Source organism: Puma concolor, chromosome C1, assembly GCF_028749965.1.
Source record: "Puma concolor isolate L17-30 chromosome C1, mPumCon1.1.hap2, whole genome shotgun sequence".
NCBI classification, from domain to species: Eukaryota; Metazoa; Chordata; class Mammalia; order Carnivora; family Felidae; genus Puma; species Puma concolor.
Genome location: NC_141674.1, coordinates 161,580,395 through 161,597,959, shown reverse-complemented (window position 1 = coordinate 161,597,959; position 17,565 = coordinate 161,580,395). Strand labels below are relative to the sequence as shown.

At 38.5% G+C, this 17,565-nt stretch overlaps 1 protein-coding gene across 4 annotated transcripts in view; it reads left to right on the top strand.

Annotated features, from left to right (window-relative positions):
- SLC25A12 (solute carrier family 25 member 12) overlaps positions 1–17,565 on the top strand; it is a 212,463-nt gene that overhangs the window by 96,660 nt on the left and 98,238 nt on the right. For 2 of the 4 annotated variants that reach the window (XM_086718898.1, XM_086718900.1), the window contains exon 2: positions 10,496–10,549. In XM_086718898.1, coding sequence (XP_086575024.1) covers positions 10,496–10,549 — 54 coding nt within the window. Of the gene's footprint in view, positions 1–9,276; positions 9,325–9,427; positions 9,533–10,495; positions 10,550–17,565 lie in introns of those variants that run through there. The other 2 variants (XM_086718897.1, XM_086718899.1) reach the window with 2 other exon arrangements.

Below are 17,565 nucleotides of genomic sequence, written 5' to 3'. Positions count from 1 at the left end.
TTATGTGTAAGTATATTCTTTACTCTTTCTGACATCTTTCGCAGTACAGAGAGGTTATGGTCCTCTTATGGACTCAACTCTTAATTCCTGTTTATTTCATTTTCATGTAGTTTTTCCTTATAATACTGTCAGTACCTTAAAGTGGTATTCTATTGTCAGGGCTACTGGGAAAGGAATATGCAGAGTACAACTTTGAGACCTTCAACAATTCTTGGTCAAGTTCCTTCTGTGTTCTCAGCTTCATCCTCTTCTGATTAAAAGAATGCCAACCATTCCACAATTCTGCCCAATTTTCCTCCTTGATCTGTCTCTTTCCAGAAAGGCTTCCTCTCCAAAGTCTAGCTGTTTCATACTGTTTCTCCAGACTTTCTAACTTAAACTTCCTGATTATTTGTCTGATCAGTACAATTTGATACTGGTCAATATTACACCATTTCTTTATAGTAATTCTTCAGAAGTTTTTCCTGTGCATACCCCAGTTCCTGGATTCCTTGTCTTGAGGGTTGTGGCCCTTTCTTCCTCAGTGAGTCCTTTCTGTAGGTCTGCTGCTACAAATCTTCTTTCCCCTTTTTGGAAACTCTCTAGGATTTCATCCTTCTCCCAACAGGGCAATCCAAGGACACAATGACCCATTACTGAGTATTTCCTACCAAAGTCTTGGGTTTCTCAGTCTAGATTTACACTGTAGGTACACTTAAGCAGGACAGTTTCAGTATAGGCTGGTAATTTCCAAGATTTCTGTCAGTATGTTGTACAAATAAACTTCCATATACTTCCTCCAGTTTTCCCATGGGTAAGCATTAGACCAAAGAAACACATACACACAAACACAACTTCCATGTAATTACTGTCTAAATCCACATTAAGGAGAACATTTTTTTTTTCCTCTCAATTCAACGTAGTTTTCAGATTCCCCTGTCCATAATAGAGATACATTATTTGTCAAGAAGTTTCTTGACAAGAAGTTTGTCAAGAAGTTTCTATTCCCTACTGTCCAACAAGGCACAGAGGCCTAACAATGTTTAAAAAACAAGTCCCATTACAATTTCTAGCCAAATGATAGAATTATGTACCTGAGTAGCCATCTTTAGTAACACAAAGACCCAGTACAGTTTCCCAGAAAGTTTTATTATGAGAAATTTCAAATATATGGGAAAATTGAAAGTTTTACAATGAATTCCCATATGCCCCTCAGTGAGGTGTCACATCTCTCTCTCTCTCTCCCCTTCCTTCCCCATCCATTCATCCATCCATCTGTCCATCTGTTCATCTGTCTCTCTCTATCCAGTCTTCAATCTTATTTTTTTTATGCATTTCAAAGTAAATTTAAGATACTAGTACTTTTCCCCCTAAATACTTCATTAGCTACAATTCAGTATTCACAGATAGTTTTCCTTTTGAGGAAATTTACACACAATGAAACCTTAAGTGTACATTCCCTAAGTTTTGGAAAATACATATACCTGTAATCTAAACTCTTAGCAAGACATAGACTATTACCATCATCCAGATAGTGCCTTCAATTCCTCTCCTCCAGAAAACATGGTTCTGTTTTCTTTTCCACCATAGATTAGTTTTATTTGTTCTAGAACTTCACATAAATGTAATCATACAGTGTACACCTTTTAAAAATCTTTTTTTGAAAAGTTTATTTATTTTGAGAAAGAGAGAGAGAGAACATAAGTGGGCAAGGGGCAGAGAGAGAGAGAGGGAAAGGGAGAATCCCAAGCAGGCTCCATGCTGTTAGCACAGAGCCTGGCATAGGGCTCAAACTCACGAACTGTGAGATCATGACCTGAGCCAAAATCAAGAGTCAGATGCTTAACCAATTGAGCCACCCAGTCATCCCCATCATATGCTTTTTTGCACTAATTCTTTCACTTAGCATGATACTTTTAAGACTCATCCATGTTGTGTGTATCAATAATTTGCTCTATCTTTTATTCCTGAATAGTATTACATTCTGTAGATATACCATAGTTTATCCATTCTCCTATTGATAGATACCTGGACTATTTCCAGATTTTGGATTTTATGAATAAAGTAGCCATGAACAGTCTTGTACAAGTCTTTTTATCCACATATATTTTCACTTCTCTTGGGTAAATACCAAAAGGTAGAATTGCTGGGTCATAGTGTAGGTGTGTGTTTAGTTTTATAGAATCTGCTAGATCTTTTCCCAAAGTGATTATACCATTTTATACTCCCACTACAGTGCATGAGAGCTCTGGTTGCTCCACATCCTTGCCAGCATCTGTTTTCAGTCTTTTTAATTTTAGCCATTCTAGTGGGTGTGTAGTGCTATCTTTTCACTGTGATTTAATTTGCATTTCCCTGATGGCTAATCATGTGCAGTTTTTCATGTGCTTATTGGCCATTTGTACATTATCTTTTGCAAAGTATTTGTTCAAGTCTTTTGTCTTTTGCCCATTTTTAAACTAAGTTGTTTCTTCATCATTGAGTTTTAGGAGCTCTTTTATTTTTTTAAGTTTATTTATTTATTTTGAGAGAGAGACAGAGGAGAGAGAGGGAGAGAACACGAGTAGGGGAAGGGCAGAGAGAAAGACAAAGAGAGAATCCCAAGCAGGCTCTGCCCAGAGCAGCGCCTGACTCAGTGCTCAAATTCACGAACCATGAGATCATAACCTGGATGCTTAACCACCTGAGCCACCCAGGCACCCCAGGAATTCTTTATATACTGGAATATCAGTCCTTTGTTGTGTATATGTTTTGCTGACTTTTCTCCCAGAGACTGTGGCTTGCCTATTCATTTTCTTAATGCTGTTGTTTGATGAGTACAAATTTAAAAAAATTGTTTTTTAATGTTTATTTTTGAGAGAGAGAGAGAGAGACAGAGTGTGAGTAGGGGAGAGGCAGACAAACACACACACACACACACACACACACACACACACACACACACAGAATCCAAAGCAGGCTCCAGACTCTGAGCTCTCAGCACAGAGCCCGACACGGGGCTAGAACCCACAAACTGCGAGATCATGACCTGAGCCAAAGTCAGATGCTTAACCTACTGAGCCACCCTGGCACCCCTGATAAGTACAAATTTTTTAAAAAATGTTTATTTATTTTTGAGAGAAAGAGAGAGAGAGGGAAGGAGGGGCAGAGAGAGGGGGACAGAGGATCTGAAACAGGCTCTGCACTGACAGCAGCCCGATGCAGAGCTCGAACCCATGAACTGCAAGATCATGACCTGAGCAGAAGTCAGACACTTAACCAGCTGAGCCACCCAGGTGCCCCTGATGAGTACAAATTTTAATTTTAGTGCAACATAATTTCTTAATTTGTGGTTATTGCTTTTTAATGTCCTGAATAAACATCCTTTACCTACCTTTGAGTCACTAAGATATTCTTTTATGTTTTCTGCTTAAAGCTTTATGATTTTAGCTTTTGTATTTAGGTCTATTATTTATCTTAAATCAGTCTTGGTGCATGTTTGAAATAGAGGTTGAAGTTTATTTTCCCATATAAATTTCTGGTTATTCTAGAGTTACTTGTTGAAAAGACTCTTTGCCCCATTGAATTGTTTTAGTACCTTTGAAATCAGATGAGTTTAGGGGCGCCTTGGTGGCTCAGTTGGTTAAGTGTCTAACTTCGGCTCAGGTCATGATCTCCTGGTTCATGAGTTTAAGCCCTGTGTCGGGCTCTGTGCTAACAGCTCAGAGCCTGGACCCTGCTTTGGATTCTGTGTCTCCCTCTCTCCCAGCCCCTGCCCCTCCCCTGATTGCAGGCTCTCTCTCTCTTTCTCTCTCAAAAATAAATGAACATTGAAAGAAAAAGAAATCAGATGACTTTATAATTTTGGATCCATTTCTGGGCTCTCTAATTTGTTCTATTGATTTATCAATCCTTATGTCAGCCAGTACCACACTGTACTGATTTCCTTAGCTTTACAGTAAATTGAAGTCAGGTAGTGTGAGTCCCCTAACTTTGTTGTTTTTTTTTTTTATTTTTTCTTTAAATGTTTATTTATTTTAAGAGAGAGAGAGAGCATGAGCAGGGAAGTGGCAGAGGGAGAAGGAGAGAGAGAATCCCATGCAGGCTCCATGCTCATCATGGAGCCTGGTGCAGTGCTCAAACTCACGACCCTGTGATCATGACCTGAGCTGAAATCAAGAGTGGAATGCTTAACTAACTGAGCCACCCAGGTGCCTCTGACTTTGTTATTTTTTAAGTTACTTTGGATATTATGAAGCTTTTGCTTTTCTCCTGGCACAATTTTTATAATTTTTTTTTAATGTTTATTTATTTCTAAGAGACAGAGAGACAGAGCATGAACAGAGGAAGGGCAGAAAGGGAGGGGGACACAGAATCCAAAGGAGGCTCTAGGCTCTGAGCTATCAGCACTGAGCCTGATGTGGCCAGCCGTGAGATCATGACCTGAGCCACCCAGGTGCCCCACCTGGCACAATTTTTAAAGTGAAATTTTTTTCTTTACTTTGGACCAGATCCCTAGCATCCTTCCTTATTGACCTCTAAATAGAAGGGAGGCAAAAACGAGATCCAGGTAAATCTCCAGGGATAGGGTAGAGAGAGGTAAGTGGCTCACGAACCGGGCAAGATGTTCGTTGTCCCAATTACATACTTCTGGTTGGAGTGGGAATATGTGGCAATACCCCATTATTACCTACAGCTGCCTTGGCCTTTGCCACATGCAGAAGGTTTTGGTATCATCAGCTTTCTTCATCAAAAAAATGAATAATAGCAGTTGCCATGGTCAAATGGGGATCATGCTATTTATTTTTCTTATTTCCTATAGTTGCAACAGTGAATTTAGTGTAAACACAAGGCACTCAATAAGTTTTTATTAGCTAAAATTTGGCTCACTCTTAATCATGACATTAGAGTGTTAAAAAAAACAAACCATTAAAGTTCATCTAGTTCAATCCTCCATCTGATCATAAGGGTTTCCACTAAATATTAGCTTTCACATGACTAATATAGTGATAGGGCCCTCACAGACTTAAACCTCTACAGAAGGTCATTCCGTGAATTCCTTCCAAAATCCATTGAAAAGAAAACTGTCTGTTATTGTCTCCACAAGGGAATAAAGAAGACTGTGGTCCAAAAATAAGACTACTCATCCTCATTGCATAATTTATAGGACTCAGAGTCAGATTGTGAGGAAGAACAGTTTAGGATGATGTAACTCCAGAAGTACAACTATTTCATCTGATTTTTGGTATCCCACTCTGCCCTCTCCACCAAAAAAAAAATTTATTTAAACTAGAGAAAATGTGCATACGGGGAGTATATTTGTATAGTATGGAGGAATCCTAAAGTGTCTCATTTATCTAGTGTCTATGAGTGGTTTGGGTTGAACTAATAATTTCTGATTGATTGATTTTGAGGTCAGCCTACCATCTAGAACATAATTTTCTCAAACTTGGACACTCAACCCTTCATATTTCTCTCTAGTCTACCCCTTGCCATTTCCCCATATAGACTCTTAGCAAAGAAGGAGTTAAAAGCACATCTTGTAAAACTGTAAGTTTTGAGGGTACGTGGCTGGCTCAGTCAGTGGAGCATGTGACTCTTGATCTTGGGGTTGTGAGTTCGAGCCCCATGTTGGGTGTAGAGATTACTTAAAAATAAAATATTTAAAAAGAAATAAATGAAATAAAATTGAAAGTTTTGTAATATTTCAGTAAAATAAAAGGAACCATTTTATATTCTAGTTCCAGATGTTCAAACATCCTTTGTGTATGTGTGCCAAAGTCAGATCATGCTATTTATTTCAAATATTTTATTTTATTTTTTAAAGTTTACTTACTTATTTTGAGAGAGACAGAGAGCACAAGCAGGGGATGGGCAGAGAGAGAGGGAGAAAGAGGGAGAGTCCCAAGCAGGCTTCACACTGTCAGCACAGAGTCCCATGCAGGGCTGGAACTCAAGATCCATGAGCTCATGACCTGAGTGGAAACCAAGAGTTGGACACTTAACTAACTGAGCCACCCAGATGCCCCTATTTCAGGTATTTTAAGTGAGTTTCATCTTGATGGCAGGCGTAAAATGCCGCTTATTCTTCATCATAATGATGCTGTATGCCAGGAGCTTCACTCCTGGTTTAATTAGTCAGTGATATCCTAATGCTCTACTAAGTGTTCATATACCACCTGGATTTACTTCTTGCAAGATGACACTCCTAGTAGCTATGTGGGATATGGAAACAAGAACAAAAATGCATTCCTGTCAGTAAAATAATCAGAGGAGGCTAAAAGATAAACAGAAATAGTATGTTATTAAAGATGGAAGGAGGGCCAAGAGTTGTGGCAGAACAGGCTCACTGGAAATTGTCTCTTGTTTTAATTATTATATTTTAGCTTGTTAGGGCACTAGACATTAGTATAATTCTAACTTTCACCCACAAAGTGATTGGCTGGTTTCAAATTAACATAATGTAAGCTGTTTGGGAGTTAGAAACATGTTTCTGCAGGTTTGTCTAGTAAACCCATATTTTGGTTTTACATCTGGGGTAATATATTATTTTCATGGGCCACAACTTCACAAGCATATTTAAATTCCCAGCTCAGTCAAGCTACATACTGAATCTCTTATGAAACCAATTCTAAAAAGTGACTATTAATGACAATATATAAACATAAATATATTTGCAACAGTTTCTTAGCCTTTAACTGACAACTGTGCTTTCTAAATGTCATTCTCTATAGACTTTTAATGATCAAGTTTTCAACCTGTAGTTGTTCCATAGTTTTAAAATTATTTCATGTTTACAAATGTCATTTGCAATTTAAGGAAAGAGTTATAAGTTACTATATTGGCAAGTAATTTTAAAAAACTGTGAAAAGTTTTGAACTATTTCTACTACCTTTTCCCAAATATATTGTGAATCTTATTTGACAGGTTTGTCTTTTGATACCCCATTGACTAAGTTTTCCCTAAATCCTGCTCATTTGCAATTGAAGCACAAGTAAGTTTTAATTAAAAAAAATTTTTTTTAGTGTTTATTTATTTTTGAGACAGAGAGAGACAGAGCGTGAACAGGGAGGGGCAGAGAGAGAGGGAGACACAGAATTTGAAGCAAGCTCCAGGCTCTGAGCTGTCAGCACAGAGCCCAACGTGGGGCTTGAACTCACAGACTGTGAAATCATGACCTGAGCTGAAGTCGGATGCTTAACTGAGCCAATCATTATAACAGAATGATAGGTTGGAAAGCTCTTCAGCATAGGAACTCTAACTCATGGGCTTTTGTATTCCTTTAAATACTTAATTTCCTTAAAGTAGATAGTTTTAATACCTTTGTCCATTTTATTATTATATGATGGATAAAAAATTTAGCAAAATCCATATTTATTTAGGGTAGCTGAGCTTTTCTATTTTCTCTGTATAGCACCCTAATTTAGTTTTAAATTATTACATCATTTCCATTGCAACTAGATTGGCACCAGTGAAGCTCTTGGACTTACTCAAAAATCAGCTATTTTTTAAGGCATATATATATATGTGTGTATATATATATATCTATATATATGTATATATATATATTATAATTTTTTTAAAAAGTTGGCTATTTTTATTTGAGAAAATTTTCGTTGTGGCTTGGTGCTTATACCTATGAATTGTTGTGGTGGGCTCTGTTTAAATGTGATGTCTTCCTCTGTAGGAGTGGCCAGTCTGACCCTAAATTTTCACTCCAACTATATAGATTTGGCCGACAATGTATTCCAATAGGAAATAATTCTTTTGTTTATTTATTTATTTTAAATGTGTATTTATTTATTTTGAGAGAGTGCACATGTCAGTGCAAGCTGGGGAGGGATAAAGAGAGAGAGAGAGAGAGAGAGAGAGAGAGAATCCCAAGCAGGCTCCACACTCTCAGTGCAGAGTCCTCTAGGGTCTTGAACTCACAAACCATGAGATCATGACCTGAGCCAAAATCAAGAGTTGGTTGCTTAGCTGACTGAGCCACCCAGGTGCCCCAATACTTTTATTTTAAATAAATGTCTTCCTTTCCTTAAGTACTTTTATTCAAACTAAGGAACTTTGGCCTACTAAACATTCTTCCCTTGTAAAGTAATATAAAAAAAAATCTTAAGAATCCTACTTAGAGAAATGTCATGAAAAAAGAGAGAGCAAAGTATCAGGGGCATAAGGGTGTAGAAGAACAAAATATGAATTTGTAAATCCTTATGTCCGATAACATTGTTAAAGGAACTTTGAACAAGTTGAAGAAAGAATGGTGGTAAACAGTTAAGTCAACTGCAGCAGAAAAGTTCATTATAGGAGTACTAGTAATGTAGCATTCCTTATCAACAATTTACATTCTCCATTCCTCTTTCATCATTTCTATTAACTTGGATACTTAATACAAACATGATTAGTGAGACTGGAGAAAAGGGAAGCCTCCTGTTAGATTCAACATTGGAAATGTGAAAGAGGGTGGAGAGGGATGGGATCATAGAGCTAAGTGATATTAAAATAAATCTTATGTTGTTAGCTTTAAAAAAAAAACCAGCAAGTATGCTTGTAGTCACAAATAAAATATACTTAAGGTTGGGGTTTGGGTAAGCATTAACCATCTGTAAGATCCTAGAAGTTAGGGACACAATGCTATTTGTTTTTGTATTTTTTACAAGCAGGACTATGTCTAGCATGTAATAGATGCCCAGTAAATGTTGAGTGAATCATTATGTGGCTCAATACCTCAATATAGTCATAGTGGCAGAACTCAGTTTTAGAGACATTATTTTGGTTCCAGGTAGAGCTACTACTTAGGCAGGGCCGGCAATCTTCATGTACTGGCGACTTGGGCCAGAATTCAGTACCAGTCCTGTCCATGGACAGATGGATTTTTTTTCTGTATGCATTTGTGCCCCACCTCATTGCACAAAGGATTTGGATGATTAGGAATGTTAAGTCTACTAATAAAGCTTTATAGTAGTACAAGAATTACAAATATATTAAGCATATTCATCCGATGCCAATTTAGGGGCAGATTTCTCAAGTTATATTTCCTTAGGTTTTGCCCAGAGTGCATGGTCCCCAATCCTTTTCATTGTCAATATTTGCCATTAGTTGTCATTAATTCATTTATTAGTATCATTAATGGGACATGTCATCTGATCTTTCGAAATCTTACTCAGTCTGGGCCCCAAGCGTTCCTTTAAGTCTCAGGATTAAACGACTTTGGCTGAAGTCGGTGCCCAAAGCCACACCCATTAAGAGGCCTTAAGAAACCTGGGCGGCGACTGAGCAGTAGACAACCACGCGGCGCATCGGAATCCCAGGGCTGGCACTCCAGTCTAGCCTATGGGAGGATTATTCCCCTCCCCAGCGAGGCAGGTCGCCGGCCGGGACCAGCTCCCTTTCTGGCGGGGATTCGGGGCCCTTTTCCCGCCCCGCCCCGGGCTCATTTGCATAGGGACGCGCGCGGCGCCGGCGAGCGGGTGGGCGGGCGCGGCCGGGGAGGCGGCGCGCGCGCGCCCTGACAGCTCGGCCCTGCTCGCTCACTCGCTCGTCCCCGGCTTCCGAGCACAGCATGGCGGTCAAGGTGACTCCCGACTCTCTGCTGCTGCCTTTATTGCATAAGAGACATCCCGGGGACCTTGCCCCCAGCCCCTCACCTCTTACCATTTCCTTCGTTGCCTGGTTCTTAGATAGCGTATCCTGGGGCTCCGGCTTGCGGGTGGGAGAGCTGTGTGGGGGCTTGGACCGGAGGGAGAGGATGCCCGGCTGGGGGAGGGGAAGTAGGAGGGATTATGAGTTGGAGGGGCTTGTGAGGACCAGGTCGGTGAAGGAAGAGTAGTGCCCTGCCTTAGGTGCGTGAAATTGTGAGCCCGGAGTTGGAGGCCATCAGAAAGGGAGTGGGAGGAAGTGGCATGTAAAGCCGGGGATAACCTAAGGCATCTGTGTATTGCAGTGGGGGAGGGGGTGAGGAATTGGAGTTATTTGGGGCTTCGGTGGGGCTGGGGGCAGTGGTTGGCATTTGTGCTGCTGGTGGCAAGATGTCGAAAGTATTTGGAAATGTAGCAGCTTTCGTATTTTAGGTTGGGTGGCGAAAGACAGGGGCGCAGAGATAATTATATTCTGGATTGCTTTCCATGGGGGAGAAAAGCTGCTAGGCCAGGCGATTGATTTGGGTGTTTTAACTTTTCTGTTGCCCTGTTCTTCCTGGCCTTTTGATTTGGAGGTGGGTGGTTGCTATTGTGTTGCTAGTGGATGTGGAATAAAATAAGAGATTGATCCTCACTGCCTTCCATTTCCAGTCCAGAGGAAATCTGGTAGATTTGCTGTATATTAAGCTCTTCACACCTGTACTTCCACTCTGTAGCCATAGATCTCCAATTTGACAGGTGTTATCAGTGTTAATACTTTTGGTTTGTTTTAAACGAAATGCCCCTATAAAAGATAAGAGCATTGATTTGTTAGCATTTGTGAACTCTAATCTGAAGAGATGATATGGTCTCTAGTAAAGCATTAACTGGCTTTTTCTTTTTTCTTTTTTTCCTTACAGGTGCAAACAACCAAGCGAGGTGATCCTCATGAGTTAAGAAACATATTCCTCCAGGTAAATTGGCTTGTGTGGCACCTTTTTTTATTGAGGAAAAAAAAGTGTAAGCTTAATGGTTCTCAGGCCTTAACTTTCAGGAATATTCTGTTTTCATTTATTCTGTTTTTTCCCCCGTTTATTCTTAAAAACATGGGTAGACAATGTAGTTTGTAATTCTCTTATTTTGTTAAGGTGTGAATACACATTTTCCTTTTTATTAAGGTTTGATAAAATGTTTTCCTCAAAATTTTGTTTTTTAACATGACTTAAAGTATGTGAAAAGAGACTAAAAACAATTTCCAGCTTCCCTTAAGCACTATGATCAAAATAGAACTTCAAAACATATCGACACTCTTGTGTAATTACTATGTATGGTGATTAATATTCTTTCTTTCTTGAAAGTTGCAAGTTTATAGTTTTCCTGTTTATAACCATTTATGTAATTTGTTAGCGAGATAAGAATATTGAGAATGTGTGTGTCTTTTCTCCCTCTGCTTATTTATATTCATAGATAGCCTTTTGGGGTTTTATTATAAAATATTACTGTCTGCAATTCTTGCAAAGATCTACCTTCTAAGTTTTTAAGATCAGTGACTTGGCTGTAGACTTAAAACAAGTTGGCTTAGTTTTTTGTTTTGCTTTCTTTTCTTACATTTCAGAAGTTCCTCATGCAGGAAGTTGTACTTAAATAGATGAAAAGGGAGACAAGCTAAGGTGTTCGATTAAGTATTGTGTTTTTCTGTGAAATCTTCTTTTGAAAACTTTCTGTTCTGAACCTGGGTTCTTATATAGAAACTTTGACCTTGGGCAGGTCCCTGCTGGGTATTTGTTTCCTCTGTAAAATGAGAGGTGATCTCCAAGGTTCCTTCCAACTCCAAAAGTGTATGATTCTATATTAGGAACAGATTCTAACATATGCTCATCAGCCTGGACTAGATGACATTTTTATCTGAGACATGGATTGCTTAAGCTATTGTTGGGGAGGAGGCTGCATAGATGACCATACCATGTGTAACTCATGAAAAAAAATTAGCTAAAATTGGAATCTTAGATTTTATAAAATCTGATAAAGGGAAGGATCATTTCCAGAACATAAGTAATTATAATAGAAATAGTCTGTTTCTGGCTTGAAACCTTTATTCCTCACAAGTGTTCTTAAAAATAGTGTAAAATATGTCAGTATTAACCACACCATGATTATACTTAGTTGTTTTGTGAGATGTTCATGTGATACAGTTAATTTTATTTTCTATATTAAGTAGGCATGGAAGAAATCAGTTGAAATGGTTCATGATGTAGTGCAAAGAGCACTGACCTAGGTGTCAGGAACACTGGGTTCAGTTCCCGCTCCTGCCTCATTTTGATTGTTGGATCTGTAGCTATCTGTCTGGCCTTTCTGGGCTTCACCTTCTCATGTGGAACTCAGTGGGATGTTGGGAAATGGGAATTGAGGTCCTTTCAGCTTTAAAAATCCTATGGAAAAAAAAAATCTGTGCTTCTGCATGGGTTTGGTTTTTTGGGAGAGGGAGGATAAGAATACAAGGAAAGAACTGGGAGTATCTATGCTTAGCTTTTTGACAATTTAAAAATCTTACCATTTTTTAAAAATATTTTATTTTTGGGGCGCCTGGGTGGCGCAGTCGGTTAAGCGTCCGACTTCAGCCAGGTCACGATCTCGCGGTCCGTGAGTTCGAGCCCCGCGTCAGGCTCTGGGCTGATGGCTCGGAGCCTGGAGCCTGTTTCCGATTCTGTGTCTCCCTCTCTCTCTGCCCCTCCCCCGTTCATGCTCTGTCTCTCTCTGTCCCAAAAATAAATAAATGTTGAAAAAAAAATTAAAAAAAAAAAATTTTATTTTTAAGTAATGTTTACACTCGACCTACAACCCCAAAATCAGGAGTTTCATGCTCTACCGACCGGGCCAGCCAGGTGCCCCCTATCATTATCTTTTTGCACATTATTTTGATGATGCCCTTGTTTTATTTTTATATTGAAAAATTGTGGAATTAATAACAGTGCATTTAGTACTAGTTATAAAGCACTGACCCAAGAATTAATTGATAGATAAGACATCACAGATACTTACCTTCACCAGCTAGAAAGGTAGAATATAGTTAGTTGAATCTATTTGAGGACAGTTACTAAGTAACATATTAGATTTTTTTATTCCTGTTTTGTGTACTTCAAACTGTAGCTACTTGAAGCTATAGGACACTGTTTAGGAGCAGTTTTATTTTAGAAGCATACGGTTTATTAATATTTTAGAGAAAATAGGCAAAAAATATATACTAACTACAGTATTTCGTTAGCATTTAACATATCAGCCCAAGAAATATTTACTAAGGACTATTTGCTGTGTGCCATGTGTGCACTTGTATTTAGTTTAGCAGTAGGCATCAGTTGAATTATCGAAGGAGAGGACTAAGCCAAGATTTGGATGGTAATTGACATGTGACTAGCTCCTTTCTCAACCCATTCCACCTCTAACAGATTGCAGTTGAGGGAGTCAAGAATAATGAAGTCAGATACATAGCCTCTGGTAGAGCAATTGGCTTGCCTGGATAAAAGTGGCTGTAATAATAATGACAGTGGCTAACACTTATTGATCATTCACCGGTGTCCTGGGCATTGGCCTAGTGCTTTAAGGGTATTACATTAATTTTCATAACAACCTTAGGAGGTAGGGTTAGAGTCCCCGTTAAATAGATGAAGTTAAATGACTTGGTTAATGTCATTTAGTTCTTAAGTGGTGGAGGCTGGAGTCCAATCAAACTGCAGAACCTGTATTCTTAACCCTTACGCTAAATCACTTGTGGGGGGGGTCTCTAAATGGGGGGTGGGTAATTTTTTGAAAGCTAGAAGTACATGAGGTGCTAATGGCAGCTGTGTTTGTTAAGTTAAAGGAAAAAACAATCTGGTTACTTAGGTGATGAAAAAAAAAGTGCCTTTGCACCGTAACTACCTAGAACATTTGGCCAATGAGTTTGGATTTGAAACAGTAGGGATGCACTATGGGTTTCTGAGTGGGCAAATTGAAGTGGTAAATTCTGACATCTCTTTGTGTATGTTGGATAAAGTGTGGAGAGGTTGGAAGTAGGTAGGGCGATCAGCTAAGAGGCTATTGAAATAATACATGTGGGAGATAATGACCTGGAGTGTCTGATGGCTGGGGAAATGGGAAGGAATAAGAATACCAGGGACTTTGTAAGGGATGAATCTATTGAATTTGGTATTAAATATAGAAGTAAAGGAAGAAGTAATGAATCTGGATGGATGTTAATTGATAAGGCATCTATTTTGGGAATTATTGGTGGGGGAGAGAAGTTTAAGTTTCATTGTTAAATAAGTATGTCCTAATATGTTAAATCTGACAGGAGTGGAGAGATACAAATTTGTACAGGTGGTAGATAAATCCTTGTGGTTAGGAGTTTAAATATAAAAGAAACAGGACCAGGAATAAGGGACTGATTTATAAGTGATATCCATAATTAAAGTGGAAAGAAGGAGGAGGAGAACGAGGGAGAATTGTCCTATGGGAGTTTAAAGTAGTTTCAAAAAAAAGGATACGGTCAAAGATTAAAATTATTCTGTTATTAGTATAATTTGATTTTGGTAGGATTTGGGGGTTACTTGAGTTCTGGATCAGTGAGATATTTAAAGACTACAGAGAGATTTAATTTTGAATTTTGGAATACAACTGAAAGCTGTTTTTTGTAAATTTAGATCTGTGGCATTAACTGTCTAAATTCACAAATACTCATTTGTTTTTGTAAACAGGAAAATACTTCTCTTTGAAAATGCTGATATATATGTTTAAAAGTATGTGAAAAGGGCTTTAGAAAAGTGAAGCATTATTATTTTGAGTATAGGGACATAGGTTTATTTTTTCTGTGTTCATTGCTTCTCAAATTTTGATGACCTATATTTTCTATTAGTTAAAAAAAGGAGCAATAATATTCACTAGGATTCTGCTGTTTCCAGCTTCCTACAAGTTCATAAAGTTGGAGCACAACAAATGAATTCTTATGTGTTAGACTGTGCTGTAATTTACAACCAGTTGTCAAGCTAAGATTTTACTATTACTACCCTTACAACTGTCATTTCTTGATTTCTCTCTTCTTTTACCTCTCACCCACACACTATCATTGACCCGATTTTGCTACATCAGAAATATACAGTAGCAAAAGGAGACAAGACAAGCAATGAAGAGGGAGGTAAGGTGAGGATAACAGGACTGTCACAGGCTGATTGTTATAAACGTGAGGAACTTCAAAACGAGAAGTTAGTCTATGCTATGTGGCAAAGTAGGTTTATCAAAAACTGTTATAAGTGAATGATTTGTCAAGATCTCTTTTTTTTTTTTTGGGGGGGGGTTGGTAGACTTTTTGTTGTTTGCTTATCAATGTATTGTACGGAAAAGCAACACATGTTAAGACTGTATCATTATATATGTTAGACCAAAAATATACTGCAATGTAGAACTCAAGTATTATTTTGAACCTGTTCTTTTTCTCATTATCACCCAATGTAACAATGATTATCATATCCCATGTAAAAATTATGAAAATGCGTTTTCTGTGTTATTTTATTTTTTAAAGTTTATTTATTTTGAGAGAGAGAGAAACAGTGGGGGAAGGACAGAGAGGAGGGGAACAGAGGATCTGATGAGGGTTCTGTGCTAACAGCAGAGGTAGGGCTTGAACCCACAAACCATGAGATCATGACCTGAGCCTAAGTTGGATGCTTAACTGACTGAGCCACCCAGGCATCCTGTGTTGTTTATTCTATAGAATAAATGGAAGAAGGTGCTGCTAACGTAAAGCAAAGAGTGATTCTTCCTTAGTGTTTTTATGATAATGTATTCATTTTTAATTGAAAGAAATATCCTTTTTTATTAAAATAATTTTTAATGTTTATTTATTTTTGAGAGACAGAGACAGAGCATGAATAGGGGAGGGAAGAGAGAGAGAGGGAGACACAAAATACGAAGCAGTCTCCAGGCTCTGAGCTGTCAGCACAGAGCCTGACACGGGACTCGAACCCAGGAACCACGAGATCATGACCTGAGCTGAAAGTCAAATGCTTAACCAACTGAGCCACCCAGGCACCCCAAAAGAAATATTCTTTTACTCAATAAATATTTGTTTACATATTACATATGTATGTATTTTTGGCAATAACCTGGGGCTCAGAAGGGAATTAATTAAGCGGGAGACCCTTCTACCTTGTTGGAATATGCATTAGGGCTATCTTTTCCTTTTTTTTCTTTTTAAGTTTATTTTGTGGAGGGAGAGAGTGTGTGTGTTCATAGGGAAGGGGCAGAGAGAGAGAGAGAATCCCAAGTGGGATTTGAACTCATGAGTGGGGCTTGAATTCATGAACTGAGATCATGACCTGAGCTGAAGTTGGACACTTAACTGAGCCACCCAGATGCCTGCCTGCCTTTCTTTCTTTCTTTCTTTCTTTCTTTCTTTCTTTCTTTCTTTCTTTCTTTCTTTCTAAGTTTATTTATTTATTTTGAGAGAGAAAGAGGGGAGGGGCAGAGAGAGGAGAGAGAATCCCCACCAGACTTTACACTGTCACTGAGGAGCCCAATGCGGGGCTTGAACTCAGGAACTAGGAGATCACGACCTGAGCCAAAATCAAGGGTCATACTCTTAACTGACTGAGTTACCCATGTGCCCCAGGGCTATGTTTTCAAAAGGATGGAATGTGTATCACAAATGATAACATCGACTGAGGCCTGGTGTGGAGAAAAAAGGTGCTTTCATGGGGTATTTGTGGAAACAAAGACTCTTTGGAAAGCAATCTGGCAATAGTGTAAAACAAAGATACTGTTTGAATAAACAATCCTACTTTGGGGATATTTAACCCAGAAAAATAAAAATACTCATAAAAATATATATGTACAAGGTTGTTAGTTGTAACACTCAATTGTTCCTTGAGGGAAGAAAAAGTAGGAAAAAGAAAAGAGAAACAAATGTTATCAGAGAGGAGTGATAGAAAAACTATGGAAAAACCATTCCATGGAAAATTATGCAAAACTAAAAAGAATGAGGCCTATTTCAGCTGATTTAGAGATTTCCAATGTACTATTAAGTGGGATAAGATGTAAAGAAGTGTCTATAGCATGACTCTAGTTTTCTATAAGCCGCTTCATATATGTTGTATGTATATTTACACATACACATTTATAGAAGAATTAGAGGAAAGTAAAAATAAAGCCTTAATGTGTATGTATTAGATTTTGATCAAGTGAATAATTTAAAAAGTAAGAATAGGGGCGCCTGGGTGGCTCAGTCGGTTGAGCATCTGACTTCGGCTCAGGTCATGATCTCACAGCTCGTGGGTTTGAGGCCTGCATAGGACTCTGTGCTGACAGCTCAGAGCCTGGAGCCTGCTTCAGATTCTGTGTCTCCCTCTCTCTCTCTCTCTTTCTGCCCCTCCCCCACTGGTGTGCTCTCTCTTGCGCGTGCTCTCTCTCTCTCAAAAATAAACATTAAAAAAATTTTAAAAAAGTAAGAATTTAGAAATTTCAGAATCTGAAGTTAAAAGAGGACTTCCCAGAATAAATTGGGTTGAATAAAGCCAATGAGAGTCTATGAGACACACAGAAGGGGATCTAAAGTTTTCTTATCTAAACTGTTAAGTGTTTTCACCAGTTTTTTAGAATTTAGGAATTGAAGATGGCAGCCTTTATCTTTGGTATATTAGTATTTGCAATAAACTGTATAAAGTTTTCATTAAAAAAAAAAAAAGTGACAGGGCACCTGGCTGGCTCAGTTGGTTAAGCATTTACTTTGGCTCAGGTGATGATCTCATGGTTGGTGACTTCAAGCCCCACGTCAGGCTGTGTGCTGACAGCTCAGAGCCTGGAGCCTGCTTCAGATTCTATGTCTCCCTCTCTCTCTGCCCCTCCCCTGCTCTGTCTCTGAGACAGAGACACTCTGTCTCTCTGTCTCAAAAATAAATAAACATAAAAAAAAAAAAGTGTTAGGCATTAAGGGCGTACTAGCACCATAATGAGACTTTATCCT